Source organism: Gymnoscopelus braueri (assembly GCF_963280865.1).
Source record: "Gymnoscopelus braueri genome assembly, chromosome: 21".
Taxonomy (NCBI): Eukaryota; Metazoa; Chordata; class Actinopteri; order Myctophiformes; family Myctophidae; genus Gymnoscopelus; species Gymnoscopelus braueri.
Genome location: NC_137623.1, coordinates 11,273,052 through 11,289,225, shown reverse-complemented (window position 1 = coordinate 11,289,225; position 16,174 = coordinate 11,273,052). Strand labels below are relative to the sequence as shown.

The 16,174-nt window shown below is 45.4% G+C and overlaps 1 protein-coding gene across 1 annotated transcript in view; it reads right to left on the bottom strand.

Annotated features, from left to right (window-relative positions):
• LOC308077484 (uncharacterized protein) overlaps window positions 1-16,174 on the bottom strand; it is a 140,932-nt gene that overhangs the window by 25,372 nt on the left and 99,386 nt on the right. The window contains exon 8 of the mRNA XM_080418180.1: window positions 195-1,105. Within this exon, the coding sequence (XP_080274306.1) occupies window positions 195-1,105 (911 nt within the window). The remainder of the gene's footprint in view (window positions 1-194; window positions 1,106-16,174) is intronic.

The following is a 16,174-nucleotide window of genomic DNA, read 5'->3' as shown; positions in this document are numbered from 1 at the left end:
ATTCTGTGTGTTCTTGTTTTATGCTAGTCTGTGTGTTCTTATTTCATGTTAGTCTGTGTTCTTGTTTTGTTAGAGTCTAGCCTGTGTGTTCTGTTAGTCTATGGCTTCTAGAAGTATATCTGTGTGTGATAAAAGTATGCTCGTCTCTGTGTTCTAGAAGCATGTTGTATGTTAGTATGGATACGGGCAGGTACCTTGGTCTTCTTGTCTGGACTTGGCAGATCTTTGCTTGGTGCAGCAGTGCTCCCATTAGCAGAGGGCTTGCTGGCAGGCTTTTTGGTCTTCTCAGCTGTGTCTGCTTTTGCAGCCTTGTCTTTCTTCTCGTCTTTTTTCTCCGCGGCTTTCTTCTGCTTGTCTTCCTTCTCGCCTTTCTGTTCGCCTGTCAGATCGGCGAGCTTCCCCTTCGCCTCCTCCTTGGGGGCCTTGTCGTCTTTGTGGGTGTCAATCTGTCCCGCCTCGAGTTTGTTCTCCTTCCCTGCGTCGTCCTTCGTTTTGGGCTCGGGCTGTTTCTCCGCCACGTCAAGGAGACTGAAAGTGTCTAACTTCTCGGGTGTCGGTTGCTTCTCGGGGGTCTTCACTTCACTCTGCTCCTTGGCGTCCATCGGCTTGAGGTTGTCGGCCTTGACATTTTTTTGCACCTCATCAACTTTCTCAGCCTTGTCTTCTGCTTTGACAAACGTTACTGTCACCTTCTCATTTTCCATATTCATTTTATCCATCTTTTGCAGCAACTCCACTTTCTCTCTCTCTTTTTCCATTTCTCTTTCTTTTTGCATCTCTCTCTCTCTTTGCATCTCTTTCTCCTTTTCCAGCTCTCTCTCTTTTTCCATCTCTTTCTCCTTCTGCATCTCTTTCTCCTTCTGCATCTCTTTCTCCTTCAGCATCTCTTTCTCCTTTTCCTTGTCTCTCTCTTTCTCCAGGTCTTTCTCTGTTTCTTTTACTGTCTCTTTCTCCATCTTGCTGGCTGTATCAACGCCAGCCATCTCTGCCTTCTCATTCTTCTGTTCCGCCTTGTCCAGAGGAGCAAAAAAGTCCACCTTCACCTTCACGTGGTCCTCCACCTTCGCGTCCTTCTTCTCAGCCATGACCATCACGTCTGATGTCCCTGGTGAGAGAGAGAGAGTGAAGAGAGAAAGAAATGGCTTGAAAATGATGTCTTAGTTACAACATACTGACCATCTAGAACGTTAGACCAGTCAATTGGTACCATTTAGAAGCTAAAATAACAACCTTCTGAGACCACATTTTCGACAAAAACCTCTATAAAGACCTCAGTAAAGAAAGAAAGAAAAAAGTATAAAACATCTGTGGGGGCAAACAATAGTGCTGTGGCCTACTGGCAGCGTGCATAGTTTGTCACTGATCGGACCAGCAGTTTGCAGGATTATCTCCGAACAGACAAACACACAGACAGACCCTTTCACTGTATATTATGTAAACCCAACATGTCCATCAAACCTTGACTACAATGTACTGTATATTGTCTAAACCCAACCTGCCCATTATATCTCAACTACACTTATATCATCTAAACCCAATCTGTCCATTATGTTCTTAACTACACCGTATATTATAGTATATTAGCTAGCAAACCAGAAATGACTTCTAATTCCTGAGACAGGAAAAAGCTATTACACTTCATGCTACGGTGTCCTCAGACAACAGTGGGCACATTCCTTCACTTTACTCTTTTCCAGCGATTGTTGTCAACAGTTAAACAGAAAATCTGATAATCTAGTGACCCGGGGTTGTGTTCACAAAATCAAAAGCAAAAGTTCTCGAGTAACCTGAAACGGTGGAGGTGGCAAAGGTGCATACAGCGAGGAAGATGGACGCTATCATGGACAAGCACTCACACCCCCTCCCACAGCAGAATGGTACTGTAGATTCATCTTATCTGATCTTATCTAACCTAAATGTGAGTAATGTTTAACCCATTAAGACCTGAGGAGATTCTTGAAAATGATTCTTGAAAAACATTTTTTTCAAAAAAAAATCGAAAACATTTTTTTTCAAGATTTTTCAAAAATAGAAGATCTACAAGCTCATAGCGCGGCACTCGGTGCCGCGCTATGAGCTTGTATATCTGCTATTTTTTAATAGCCAAAGAAATCTAAAGTGACACAGATGCGTTCCAGGTCTTAATAGGTTAATTGTTCTCACAAATCATGACGCAACTCAAACTAAATCCGAGAAGAGTTTTGCATGAAAACACAAGACCCACCAGATGCATACCAGAATATAAAAGCACATGGGGTCCCTCTCGGCGTGTTATGCAAGCTTTGCAAATGACACTATTATCTACAGAATATATTGACAAAAGCCAACAGAACGTGGGGAGTTTAAATCAATAGCTCATTTACCAGTCAAACGGAAGAATAAAATATAAAGATTAGCTGATTACTGTGCCCTGGCGGTTTTGTGAAAAATATCAATACTCAGATTATTCGCTAGATATTCAAAAGACAAGCAAACAGCGGAGCACAACAAGGTAACACAAAACAAGATAAACAGATGGTTGCTTTTCTTTTGTTTGGGTAGGCAACCGACCTGTGCTACGAGGAGGACACTTTTCTAGTTTTTTTTATGGACCACAGTAAACTTTCTACTAAATGCACATCTGGGGGAAAAAAACTATTCCTCTCATAGAATATGATACAACACAAAGTAGGCTTAGATATTGTTGCTGTCAGGCAGAAATCGTGTATGTCCAAAACAGTTACTTTTCAGGAAATACTTTTCATTGGATAAATATTAATAAAACCCACAGACAGATGGGATTTCTATTTTGGGCATGTCATTATAAGCAAAAATATCCAAACTCTTTAAAAATGTGCTGATCTACAAGTTTTTGCGTAACAATGTCATAAGTTGAAGAATAAAATGGGGCATTTACTTATGGCAAAACATAATAAAGGTGAAATATGGAGATACAAGGTTTTTGCCTATATTTTTTTGTCTGTGGAGTTGGAGTAAATAATCTGCATCATCAGGTACAGGATGAAATAACGATGGGGGGGGGGCTTCGGGCTTCTAGCGACTATCTGCCGTCAGTTTTTGCTAAACAAGGAAGTACAAATGACCTATTTCTGTCACTGTGGCAGATGATCAGAAAATATAGAAAATGACTAAGTGTTGTCCTATTTCGCCCTCGTGTCCTCACGTGCTTCATAGTAAAAGAGGAATCTGTGCTGTAACAACCAATTCAACACAGGTCACATTCATGGCTAGGTCAAATAGTTTTTCAATGTTGCACAATGTCTAAAGTGTGCTACAGTATGTGAGCAACCACAGAGCCAAATATCTAGTACATTATGTGCAAAGCTAGCCGATAAAGTGATTCTGATATCAGTTTTTCATCAGAATCCCGTTACTTATGTTTTCCACTATACACTCTGCTGTGAGAGCGTAAGACTTTAGCAGTCAAATGAGCTATTCTGCCAATGTCCCTTTTGGTTGCAGCAGGTTGAGCGTTTTGTTTTGGAGGCATTGTTTTGCTTTGTTCTGCTGAGCCGTCTAACCTCTCCACTTCAGTTACAAGAGTCTCCAAATGCCTTCATGTAATGAGTTTCCAATTTATCTTGGCGGTGGAAACAAACAAGAGATTATAGAAGGTGAAGAGCAGTGGTTTGAGCAGGAATAACCATTATTGAAGAGCGAGCCAGAGCCAGAGAGAGAGAGAAAGACAGTGACACAGACAGACAGACAGACAGAGATAGACAGAAAGAGAGAGACAGAGAGAGATACTGAGGGAACAGAAACGGACAGATAGAGGGCATGTGAAAGACATGTGACAGACAGACAGACAGACAGACAGACAGACAGACAGACAGACAGACAGACAGACAGACAGACAGACAGACAGACAGACAGACAGACAGACAGACAGACAGTCAGTCAGTCAGTCAGTCAGTCAGTCAGACAGACAGACAGACAGACAGACAGACAGACAGACAGACAGACAGACAGACAGACGGATAGACAGAGAGGGAGCCTGACATGGAGAGAAACATTAAACAAAGACTTTGACCCAACTCTCAAGTGGGTGTGGGAAATATCGACATGCACATTTACAGCTGAGAGGTGAGTGGGAGAGCGGGGGGAAGAGGGAGCGATCGAGCGGCGGTGAAAAACTGAGAAACAAAAGGGCTGGCAACAAACAGGTTGATGAAGATACTAGAGAGATTGGGAGAAAGACAGATAAAAGAACGGAAAGGAGGGGAACAAGAGAGGAGAAAAGAGATACAGAGAGAGGGAGGGAGAGAGAGAGAGAGAGGGTACACAGTGTAACAGGACAGAGGGAGAGAGGGGAGACGACAACAGGAGGAGAGAACAATAGAGACAGAGAATATTAGGAGAAGTGAATGAGGGTTTAAGTCCTTGAGCTGAGAGACCTTACAAAGGAATGAACCCCTCAACCTCGCTTGCCGACTGACGGTGAATGCGTCAAGGGCAGATACATGGCCAAAAACACATTAAAATAAAAACAACACCACAAAACACTGACGCTGCGTTTGATGAGACAAGAGGCGGGGGGTGTGTTTGTTGGGGCGGGCGTGGCTAGACGACGGGGTTAGGATGCAGAAGTGGAGGAATGTGAGAAAACGGTGGACAAACAAGGCTCACGTCCTTATTTTCTTGTTTCTTGCAGTGGAAACAATGAGGCGTGTTTTCTAATTAATCGTGCTAATTAATTAACGAATCAAGGCTGCTGAAAATTACTGTTTAGAGTAAACAGCAGGCGTAAGACCCATCAGCACAGGTGATCTCTCTCCTTATGTTCCTCTCTCTCTCTACCTCATCTTACTCTCTCTCTCTATACATCTTCTCTCTCCGTTCCACATTTCACATCAGCTTTCTGTTTCCCTCCTTTCATCTTGTCCCCACACCTGTTCACCTCGTCTCTCGGATTATGCTAAGTTCACGGCGTTTCTCCAGCATCCATCTCTGCTTCATTCTCTCAGTTCCTTCGTTACCCGTCACTCTCTATTTCTCTCCCTCACTCTCTGTCCCACCTCTCCCTCCATCACAGTAGCTTCCATGGGAGGGACATTTTTTCAGCAGACAATTCCACTCCATCAATTGCACACCAATGAAGCAGACACACACACACACACACACACACACACACACACACCCCCCCACACACACACACACACACACACACACCCCCCCCCCCACACACACACACACACACACACACACACACACACACACACACACACACACACACACACACACACACACACACACACACACACACACACACACACAGTAAGAGAGCACGTAGAGAGCTAACTCCCACAAGCATTACACTCAGACGGACAAAAAAAAATCTGCCCTGTCTGGCGGAGGACTACCTAGCAACAGGGCGAGCAAGACCTAAACAGGCAGCCATTTTGGAAAGACCTCCCAACGTAGAGGAGGGGGCTTGAATAATTTAAAGCACTAATGATCGGAGGCATCCATCACAGTCTCAGGGCTCAGCGCCCGTGGGGACATTAGGATTCTGTGTATTAAAAGGAGGTGTGGACGTCACTTGTGAAGTGATTAATACCGCTGACACAAGCCCGAGACAGCTGTGCCATTAGCGCTATCCCAGCTAAGCTAGCTAACACAGTTAATAGATTATGTCAGAGTTCATATTATTTTTAAATTATTACTTAAATGAATTCAACATACTTTGAGAACAAAAACAGCATTTTGAAAACAAAATGTAGGAGGGTTTTTCCCCGCACGTTTTGCTTTTTACTAGAGACCACACTAGAGCAGTGGTTTTCAACCTTTTTCATGCCAAGGACCCCTAAATTGATATTATTTGGCCGCGGACCCCCATCTGAAAATATTTTGTGCCAGGGACCCCCAGAAGCAAAGATTTGAGTTAAAATGTTCGATTTAAAAAATATAATATTCAAAGATATGCACACATTTTCAAGATTTTTCAAAAATAGCAGATCTACAAGCTCATAGCGCTGCATTTTTGAATAGCCAAAACTATTAGTGGTTAAAATGATTGTGACGCTATGTTAACTAATTTAGCTGGGGACCCCCCTGGTAACCCCCCCCCCCCACCCCCCAAGGACCACTGGTGGTCCCCGGACCACTGGTTGAGAACCACTGCACAAGAGAAGAAGAGACAGCATACCAAGAAGAGAAGCGAGTGACATGAGCCCTTCACCATGCTAAAAAAGAAAAGAAAAAAGGTATGCCAGACATTCTAGGAAGGAACACAATACACTCCCATTCACTGCATTCATGATAACAGACAAGGAACTGAATGACATGGGGTACTACGTGAGCCTGGTGTGATATGAGACTCTGGACAGCAGAGGAGAATAATAAGCAGATCTGGGTGCAACGAGCCACTTCCTTCGAGGGTTTCATCAGCATAATGATAACACTTATGACTCAATTAGGCTGCTGTGCCTGGACTCTGGAGTCTAAGAGCGTCTTGTTTTTCCTGTTTAACCCATTAAGAACTGAGGCGATTCTTAAAAATGTTTTTTTTTCAAAAATAGCAGATCTACAAGCTTGTACATATCTTGTAAATATCTGCTATTTTTGAATAGCCAAAGAAATCTAAAGTGACACAGATGCGTTCCAGGTCTTAATGGATTAATATGCTAAAATATGCTAACTATGCTGTCCCCTTATATACAATACTACAGCCACGTGTCATGTTATCATTAGAGGTAAAAAAAAAAAAAATACAAACAAAGAATGGTGAGAGAGTAATGGGTAGCAAAAGGGAGCCACTTCAAATTAAGATAAAAGTAGTTTTTTTCCTGTCATAAGTAGCCTACTTAATAGTTGATTGATAATTGTTGACCATTGTTCATCAAGGCACTCAAAAATACCCGAGACCCGATTCCGGAGGAGCGGTTGAAGATGGATGGAACTCAAATACCAAAGTAAAATTAAAGCTGCAAGCAGCGATGGACTGGGCCCTCGCACCCCTGTCCGCATCGGGAGGGGCAGCAGCCACTGTGCAGTTACCACAGGAGTACAATTTACACACATAAAGTCCAATGACATCACTCACTGACTAGTCTGTATGGCAATCAGCTCAAAAGTTACATACTGTAGAGAAAAAAGAAAAGAAAAACGTAACCCTGTAGATTGGCTATTTTCACTTCTTGTTTGGCGGTGAAACATGGAAGTCTGTCGCTTCGCCACGGTCACGCTTTTGATAACTTTTCATCGTTACGGTCTTGGAAATGACCATCCCTCCTCCTAGGAGAAGGTCGTTAAAGTACGACCTTAGGAAATGGCATAAAAATGCACTAAAACAGGTGTGTACCACTTTTTATACATGTAGGTGAAACTGTATTGTGGAGCTTCAACTTTGACATTTTGTAGGGGGTGCTCTTGAGCCATTAGGCCACACCCCTTTCTGATACAAAAATGTTCACCATTTTTGATGTGTGTTTTTCCAGTACGCCCTCGAAATCGCGATTCATTTGTGCATATACTAAAAATAATTCCTTTCAAATCGCACTGGCCCTAATTATTAAGGGGGAAATCTATGAGAAGTATTATAATTAAATGAAGTTCGAACTGCGAGCAAACATTTCCTGGACAATTTCTAGGGTTGATTTCAATTCCTGCTTTCTGTTCCTCGACAGAATTACATAAATCAACTGCCTGAAGAGCGGTTCTGACAACTAGATTTATCTCCAGCCGCCAAAGCTACGCAGTGTAATGTAATTTTCTAGGACATCAAACACGCTCCGTGCTGCCTTCAAGGAGTCCTAAAGGGGTTTACAGGGTGTACTTTGTCTCGCCTTAAAATGTCACTGCTCACACACACACACACACACACACACCCCCCCACACACACACACCCCCCCACACACCCCCACACACACACACACACACACACACACACACACACACACACACACACACACACACACACACACACACACACACACACACACACACACACACACACACACACACACAGCAGTTGAGAAATCACTACATTACTATAACAACATTCCAGCCTGATTTATGCATTTGCTTTAGCCACTTCAGCCCTTATTTGTCATCAGGGTTGCCAGATCTGCTCGTTATAATTTCCCCGCAAGATTTTATTTGAAAATAGCCGATCTACAAGCTCACAACGCGTCGCATCGCGACGCGTTGTGAGCTTGTAGATCTGCTATTTTCAAATAGCTGATGTATTATGTTAAAGTGCTCATGCGGCCCATAGTCGCTTCTTTTGGGCTGGTTTTCCTAGACCTGGTTGCTTGTTTCTCTCACAGAATCTGGCAACACTGTTTGTCATAATGACCAATAGCGAAAATAGCCGATCTACAACTTGTTGTGAGCTTGTAGATCCAATTATGTTTGCAATTTGTCTCTTCCATATCTGCTATTATCTTTTTTGTGTTCACCTATATTATGACATGCTCAAAATAGGGTGGCTAGGGTTATTGTGGTTAACACATTGATTGCCTGAGTTATTTCAGATTTTTTGCAGTTTATTGCCAGAGATTTTTCATTGAAAAAAAAAAAAGTACTCAGGAGCTGAGATACAAAATGTTAAAGTTTTAAGTTAACAAGGAAGTGGATAGGAGTCTAGATTTTTTTTTAGATTTCTTTTTTTTCTTTTTTGGAAAAAAATGTTTTTCCTTAAAAACGAGTTAACTCGATCTAGGCAATCAAGTGATGGATTTTAAAAACGAGTAAAAACGAGTTAACTCGTTCTAGGCAGTCAATGTGTTAATAGGATGCCCTCTGTGATTGACCACATACACACACAGTAAAAAAAGAAAAAAGGTAAACAAATGTTCATGCGACCCACCCACCCCTAACTTCTATTATTTTCAGCATGACAACAACACATAAAGAGACCAACACTTGAGAAGCTATGATTCTATCAGAGTGTTCTATGGTCCTGTCCCCTAGGCAACCATGTTAAAACATCTATTTATATTCTATTCTAACATCACATTACTCACTACACGCTCACAACCAGCGGTGGACAAAGTGCTCAACCCAGTACTAGAGTCAAAGTATAGATACTCCTGGTCAAAATATTACTCCACTACAAGTGAAAGTTGATCAGTCAAATTTGTACTTGAGTTAGAGTAAAGTACATGCTTTAAAATCATACTTGAGTATTCAAAAGTACAAATTACAAAGTATTTTTTTTTTAAAATATTAATGCCTAAAATTTAGACGAGATTTTCCAGAAATATTCAACAAATATTAATACTTGTGAAAATAGCAGATCTACAAGCTCACAACGCGTTGTGAGCTTGTAGGACTTAAGTGGCTAATTCTTAAGGTACAAAGGTACTTTTTTCCCTTCTAGAAATGTAGTGGAGTCAAAAGTACAAAATGTGTCTTTGAAATATAGTGGAGTGAAAGTCATCCAGTAGTTATTCAAAAATAAGTAAATAGTAAAGTTCATCTTTACTCAAAAAAGTTGAGAAAATGCACTTCGTAACTGTCTACCACTGCTCACATCACAGGAAAAACAACCTAAACAGACACACTTGCACACAAAAGGCACACACAAACACGCACACTCATAATCACGCACGCCCAGAGCCACGCAAAATGCACACAATAGACATTTGCATTTACGGTACGTGCGCCCTTTCACAAAAGCGCATAAGCATAAAGAAAAAGCAAAAGTGACAGACACCCAGACAAACAAGCGAGGAGCAAGCGGAGACAGATCTGCAGACAGCGGAGCGTTTCAGTGCTCTGCCAAGCGTTAGCAAGAACCAAGCAAGCACACATCCACTAAATACCCTCGCCCTGCCCCCCACACCGTCACGCCAATGGACCTGTGACACACACACGACCCCCTGGAACCTCGCCTCCTTGGTCTGTCGCCCTCCACACCAAAACCCCCCCCCCCAGCTAAAAATACTTTAGATGACTAGAATGATCATTTTGCTGAATGTTGGAATCAGGTTGGAATCATGATTATACAGATTTTTGGTGGACAAATTATGATTTTAAATAACTAATGTCATATATTTGGTCAAAAAGCATTCAAAGAGTAATTGTGTCTGTGATTGTATTGTTCCTCTTTGTGAGCCAGATAGATGGAGAGATGGGTTGTACAATGTTCTGGTTATCAATCCTTTATGGCGTTATGGTGAGGAGACGAGGTCAAGGTGCAACAGCTGACTAAATAAGATGTTTGAAATGAATCGAGTTTCACGATTACATAATTTTAAGTTCTAAAATCAAACTCTTTGATTACATTTGATTAATTAATACACCCCTATTCCATCCACAGGCCATAAACAACCATAGTGTGATAATTATCTGTGAGTCTGAGGACATTGACAGCCAAAAAACGGAATGATTCAAAGACAAAACAGCATGACAATTAATTAAGTGAGCAGTGGCATATGCTGGACCTGTGACGTCCTTTGTCACACAGTGACTGCCTTTAGACTTAATTTCTCTATCCAATAAGCATGGCTAGATGGATGGATGGATGGACTCTTCTTTCTCTCTCAATCCTTCTCCTCTCTCTCGTTCAAGCCTTTTTTCCCTTTTTTTTTAACGTAATTCCTCCCGCCCCGCCCCTCTTCGCTACAAATATGCTTATCATTGTTTCCCACAACCACTCTGGAGGGTGTTGGGGGGTTAAGGGCAGCGGCATACAGGCCATCTGTGGCATCGTGAACGCATAATTCATATAGCTGACCTAGATATGCGTCATATACTGTAGACAGTCAAATCCAGCGTTAATTAATTGCGTAGAGTAAAAATGGACAGAGCTTTTCTCTTCCTTTCTTCTTTTTTACACATACAGCATCTCCCCTAGGCATGGTACTCTTTGTTCTAATACCCTTTAAATGAAGTAAAATGTGTTCACGTGCAGACAATACAGACCACTGCCCCCTTTCACACTCCTCCTGGCAGACATGCGGAGGGTTTCTGAGACATGCTGCTTTGTGGCAGAACGGGAAAATAACAAGACATGACAATCAGAGTGGGAACGAGCGTGGAAAGATGGAGAGAAAGAGAGAGGGAAGAAGAGAGAAAGAGAAAGACAAAGGTCTGAAAAAGATGGAGGTGATCAGAGGACAAGAGATGATAAAGAGACGGAGGGAGGGAAGGAGAATGGATGGAGAAATAAATAAATAAAACAAACAAGAGAGGAGAGTGCATTCTCTGAACATAATCATGTAAGAACTCACTGAAGCCTTTTTGCCTTGATAGACAGAGAGATTGAGAGAGAGAGAGAGAGTGTTGTAACACAGAATGACTGGAAAAGTGAGAGCGACCAAGAGAGGCGGTCATTAAAAAAAGACTAATGCGGAGTACCGTGGTTGTCCGTCACACCGCCCAGTCTTCCACCCTCTTCTTATTAGGGGCGGCCATAGCTGAGTGGTTAGTGAGCCCGCCTAGGGAACCAGCTGGACCTGGTTGCCCCAGGTTCGATTCCAGGCTATCCCAGCATATGTGCCGATGATATGAAATTTGTCCCTGAGCAAGACTCTTAACCCCAATTGCTCACAGGTTCTCATTGGAAACAAGACCGCAAGGACTTTCATGAACGACCTGTTAAAAGGAATTATCCTTCTGACAGCCAGATAGACTTCAGCCATGTCAACCACGAGTGTATGACTGTCACTATAACCCTCTAATGACCAACGAAGAGAGACAGGGAGCAACACACACAGAGATACAGAGAGAGGGGGAGAGATACAGGTAGAGAGGGAGAAAGTCAGGAGAGGTAAGTACTTGTAAAGACGAGTAAAGTGAAATGGAAAGTTGTCAGGAGACAAGGGCAGCAGAATGGAGAGAAAGAGATAGGGGAAGAGAGCACGTGTGTTGTGTTTCTGTCAGTAAAAAATGAAGTTTGTCGTACAACGACGCCGCAAACCAAAAACAAGAACCTCGCAATGCATTGCCGATGATATGCCCTCTGTGACACACACGGAGACACAAGCACACATGCAAGTCAGCCATCTGCACTGAGCGACTGAAACACATACTGTACACATGGCCTCTGACATACATACACACTGGTTGCATTTACATAATGACATGCATAGACAGTTTGTAGCACATGTCATGTGTTTCACAACCGTTCTACATTCAGTTCACAGTGTTCCACTCACTCACTTACACACACACACACAGCCACTGAATGTCAAGTACGAAACTCAAGAGGGCTGTTCCTATACGCTTGCTACTCTCTTTCTACAAACAGGTGTTATTCTATTTTATAACTTTTTTGTTATTTCAAATCGAATTTGTTCGAAATCGTTTAGTTACAATGTGTTCACCCTGTAGCAGTATGGAAGCATTGTTATTATTACCATTGGTGTCGTTTTTGTTGGGTACTAGAAGCAGTAGGTTGTTTGTAATGGGTTACTGCTGAAAAAAATAGGGACACATGACCAAAATAATTCAGCTGGGTGGCCTGCTTTCCTGCTTGTATGTTACGGTCACTGTGAGCTACAGTCCACTTTGCCATGCATACATACAGCATCTGGCAATCAATGTAAGCCGTCTACATGATAGAATTCAGGTGGGAACAAAATCTGCATGCACTGGTGTCACGTGGCGACACCCCACTTTCACCTACCATCTGTTGTGATGAAAGGGTTAGTGCTGGAGCTAAAGCTGAAATCGGCTCCATCACCACCAAGGGTAAAGTCATCCACTAGCTCCCCTCCCAGGGTCGACTTGGCACCGGCTTCGAGGCCAAAGCCTACCCCTGTAACCATGCACAGATCAGGAGGCCCTCCGAAGCCTCCCGACCGCCCAGAGTCGTGTCCCGCGGTATCTTCGCCGTCGGAATCCATGCCCTGGTTAGTAGCGATTAGGTCAAAGTCGGAGCCTGCGCCGGCAGGGAACCCCTTTGGGCTGAGGGGCACGGGCAGCACAACAACGCCCCCGGTCTCCTTATCCGTCCCGGTGCCCTCCGCCACGCCTTCAAGCGGCGAGAGTGGGAAGCCGGCGCTGCCCTGCTTCGGCGGGGGGAAGGGCGACGGGCCGAGGTGGCAGGGTTCCAGCGGGTCGTGCCGTAGGTCCGCCTGCGTGGCGCCCGCGGCCGACAGCGTGGGGGACGGGGAGCGGGGCTGGCCGTCCGCCACGGTCAGCGAGCGCCTGATGGCAGAGTGGGGCGAGCGGCGTGTGGACCCCCCCGTGGGGGAAGGGAGCTCGTCCACGTCGGCTCCTCCCGGGTATTTGTCCGGCAGCTCCAGGCTGGCCGGCACGGACAGGTGGGAGCAGTCTGACATGGCGCGCCGCATGGCCTTCCTCTGTTGGTCCGCACGCCCCATGTAACACGGCTTTAACTCCTCCTCCAGCTCTTCCTCCTCCTCCTCGCTCTCGTCCGCCGAAGACCCCTCGGCCAGCTGCCGGCCCCCTAGGGCCTCCCCGACCTCGAACTCCTCGCCTCGTTCCAGGTAGCTGTCGCTGACGCCTATGACACAGTAGTTGGGGGCGGCCGCCTGGGGCACGGCAGCCCTGGGGACAGGCTCGCCGAAACCCGACATGTTCCACGCCTCCATAGGGGAGGGTCCGTCCTCCGGAGACGCGCCCATCGGAGAGGATCCGAGGGGCCTCATGGGGCCCGAGGGCGGCGGCAGGTCCATACTCCCGGGCGGAGATCCGGGAACTGAGGGCAGGAGGACGCCGCCGCGGCTCCCTGCCCCACAGCCCAGGGCGACGGGAAGCCTGCCTGGGGAGGCTGGGGAGGGCGACGGGGAGGACGACAGGGGGCTGTCTGGACCCTCCCCGGCGCTGCCCAGCGAGGCGTTGCCCAGCGAGGTGCTGCCGGGGATGCCCCCCGCTGTCCCGCCTGCCTTCGCTTTCAGCTCCGCCTCCACGGCGCCCCCACCTGGCTGCTCGAAGAAACACAGCTTGTCTTCGTCCGTGAGTCCGGCCGGACGCACCAAGCCCCCCCGGGGGTCGTCCAGGTCCATGCCCGCTCCGTGGTTCTGCCAGTCCCAGCTCGGAGCCGGAACGCTGGGAGTCACCTTACACAGCTCGCTGTACTCTGTGAACGGGGAGCCAGCGGGCTGGTCGGAGAGAGAAGACATGCTTTCTCTCCTTTCTTCCTTAATTTATGCTTATCAAAATCTGTCTTTGTCCCAGGTGCTGGTGTATCTTGTGTTTCTCTTCAAGCACTCACTTCTGTTTCTCCTTTGTGTTGCCGTCGCTCCTTGTGGTCCAGTCACACAGGTGTGCTCTGCATTGCTGTGTGTAGCGTCTGTGTGCCTCCAAGCTCTCTATCAACCAAGAAATGCTGAGAGTGAACACGATGTGCAGGCTCTCTCTCCCTCCTTCCCTCCCTCTCTCTCTCTCTCTGGCTGACTATTGGCCTGTCATGTGACCTCATTGTGGCCGCCGATTGGCTGCTGCTGGCTTACAGCTCACGCCCCCTGTGGTGGAGTGAGTAAGCCCCCTCCCCTCTCCGTTTTCACTCCACGTTTTTCACTCCTGGCCCCCTTTCTTTCTCTTTCCCAGTCTGTCGCTAACAGGAGCACAGCCACAGGCATGCAGGGAGCACACACACACGCGCGCGCGCGCACACACACAAACCATTTGTATCGAGGCATTTTCCACACACACACACACACACACACACACACACACACACACACACACACACACACACACACACACACACACACACACACACACACACACACACACACACACACACACACACACACACACACACACACACACACACACACACACACACACACACACACACACACAGCAAAGTGATCCATTTCGGGCCAACATCTGTCTCAATTTGACCACCTACTGTATTTTTCCACTTCACTTCCCACACACACTGTCTTTTCTAATCTCTCGGTCTGTCAACACAATGGTACTGGTTGCTGCTGGTACTGGTTTGACTTTTTTGACTGGTTCAGGACAGAATTTCTTTCCGTACGTACAGGGTCTGGTTGAGAGAGGCTGGACTCTCTTTCCCTCTACGCAAGAAACTGTGAAAGGGTTACCGAGGGGAAACCTTTGTGTTAACCCATTAAGACACTGAAGCCGATTCTACAAATGTCTTCTAAATCCCAACAGTTTTCTGAAAAAACATATGTTTCTATATCAGTGGTGCTCAAACTTTTTCATGTCAAGGACCCCCCAAATGATATGTATTTGGCTGCGGACCCCCATCTCAAAATATGTTGTTCCAGGGACCCCCAGGAAGCAAAGATTTGAGTTAAAAATGTTCGCTTTAAAACCATATATATTCAAAGACTTTGACACATTTTCACGATTTTTCAAAAATAGCAGATCTACAAGCTCGTAGCGCGGCTATGAGCTTGTATATCTGCTATTTTTGAATAGCTAAAGTAGCGCTTGGGTGGCGCAGTGGTAAAGTGCCAACCCAGTGCCTTGGATGTTGTCTAAGCGTCTACACTAAACGCCCGTGTTCGGGGGAGGGAGAAAATTGTCAATGCACGTAATCCTACGGGGCTGGTGGGGCGGCACCTGTCAGCAGGGAGTGTTGAGCGGGAGGAGTAGGACGAAGACTTAACGAGAGTCTACGTCCTCCCAGTGGGGGTTCCTCACTGGCAGGTGAGTCAGCAGGATTCGACAGCAGTGACAACAACACAGAAATGTGTGTGGGGAGGAATCAATTAGCATAACGACTAAATTGGGGAGAAAAGAGGGTAGAAAGGAAAAAAATTATAATGAAAAAAGTGAATACCCTTTAGTTTAACACATTGAGTGCCAAAAACGGTCCGGACCGTTTTTGAGAAGCTATGCGTTATGTGCCATTTTTGGCCAATTTCTTTATATATATTTTTCCCACGTGGGGCGCTCTAACGAAACTTTGTGATCATCCAAGGAGTCTCTAAGAAGGAGAGGCCGGATGTGGATCCATGTCAAAAATGCTTCCGGTCATCAGATCCAATGTTAACTCCTTGACTAAAAGCTTAATATCTCCTATTTATTTTTAACATGGTGGAAATTAGCCGTTTTCGATCGGCGATCACTCTGCAATGGAGGATCGCGTTATTGTTCCAGGCGTTAGTCAGGACCCTCCGCCGTCTCGCACGCAGGCTTTGTTTACATGCGCGTCCTCGTCGGGGCTTCTACAGCACGCAACATATATCAGTGTAAGTGGATGGAAGATATGCTGGCACTAGATGTACCCTATTTTAATAAACCTCTGGCACACGATGTGTTAAAATACTTATCACTG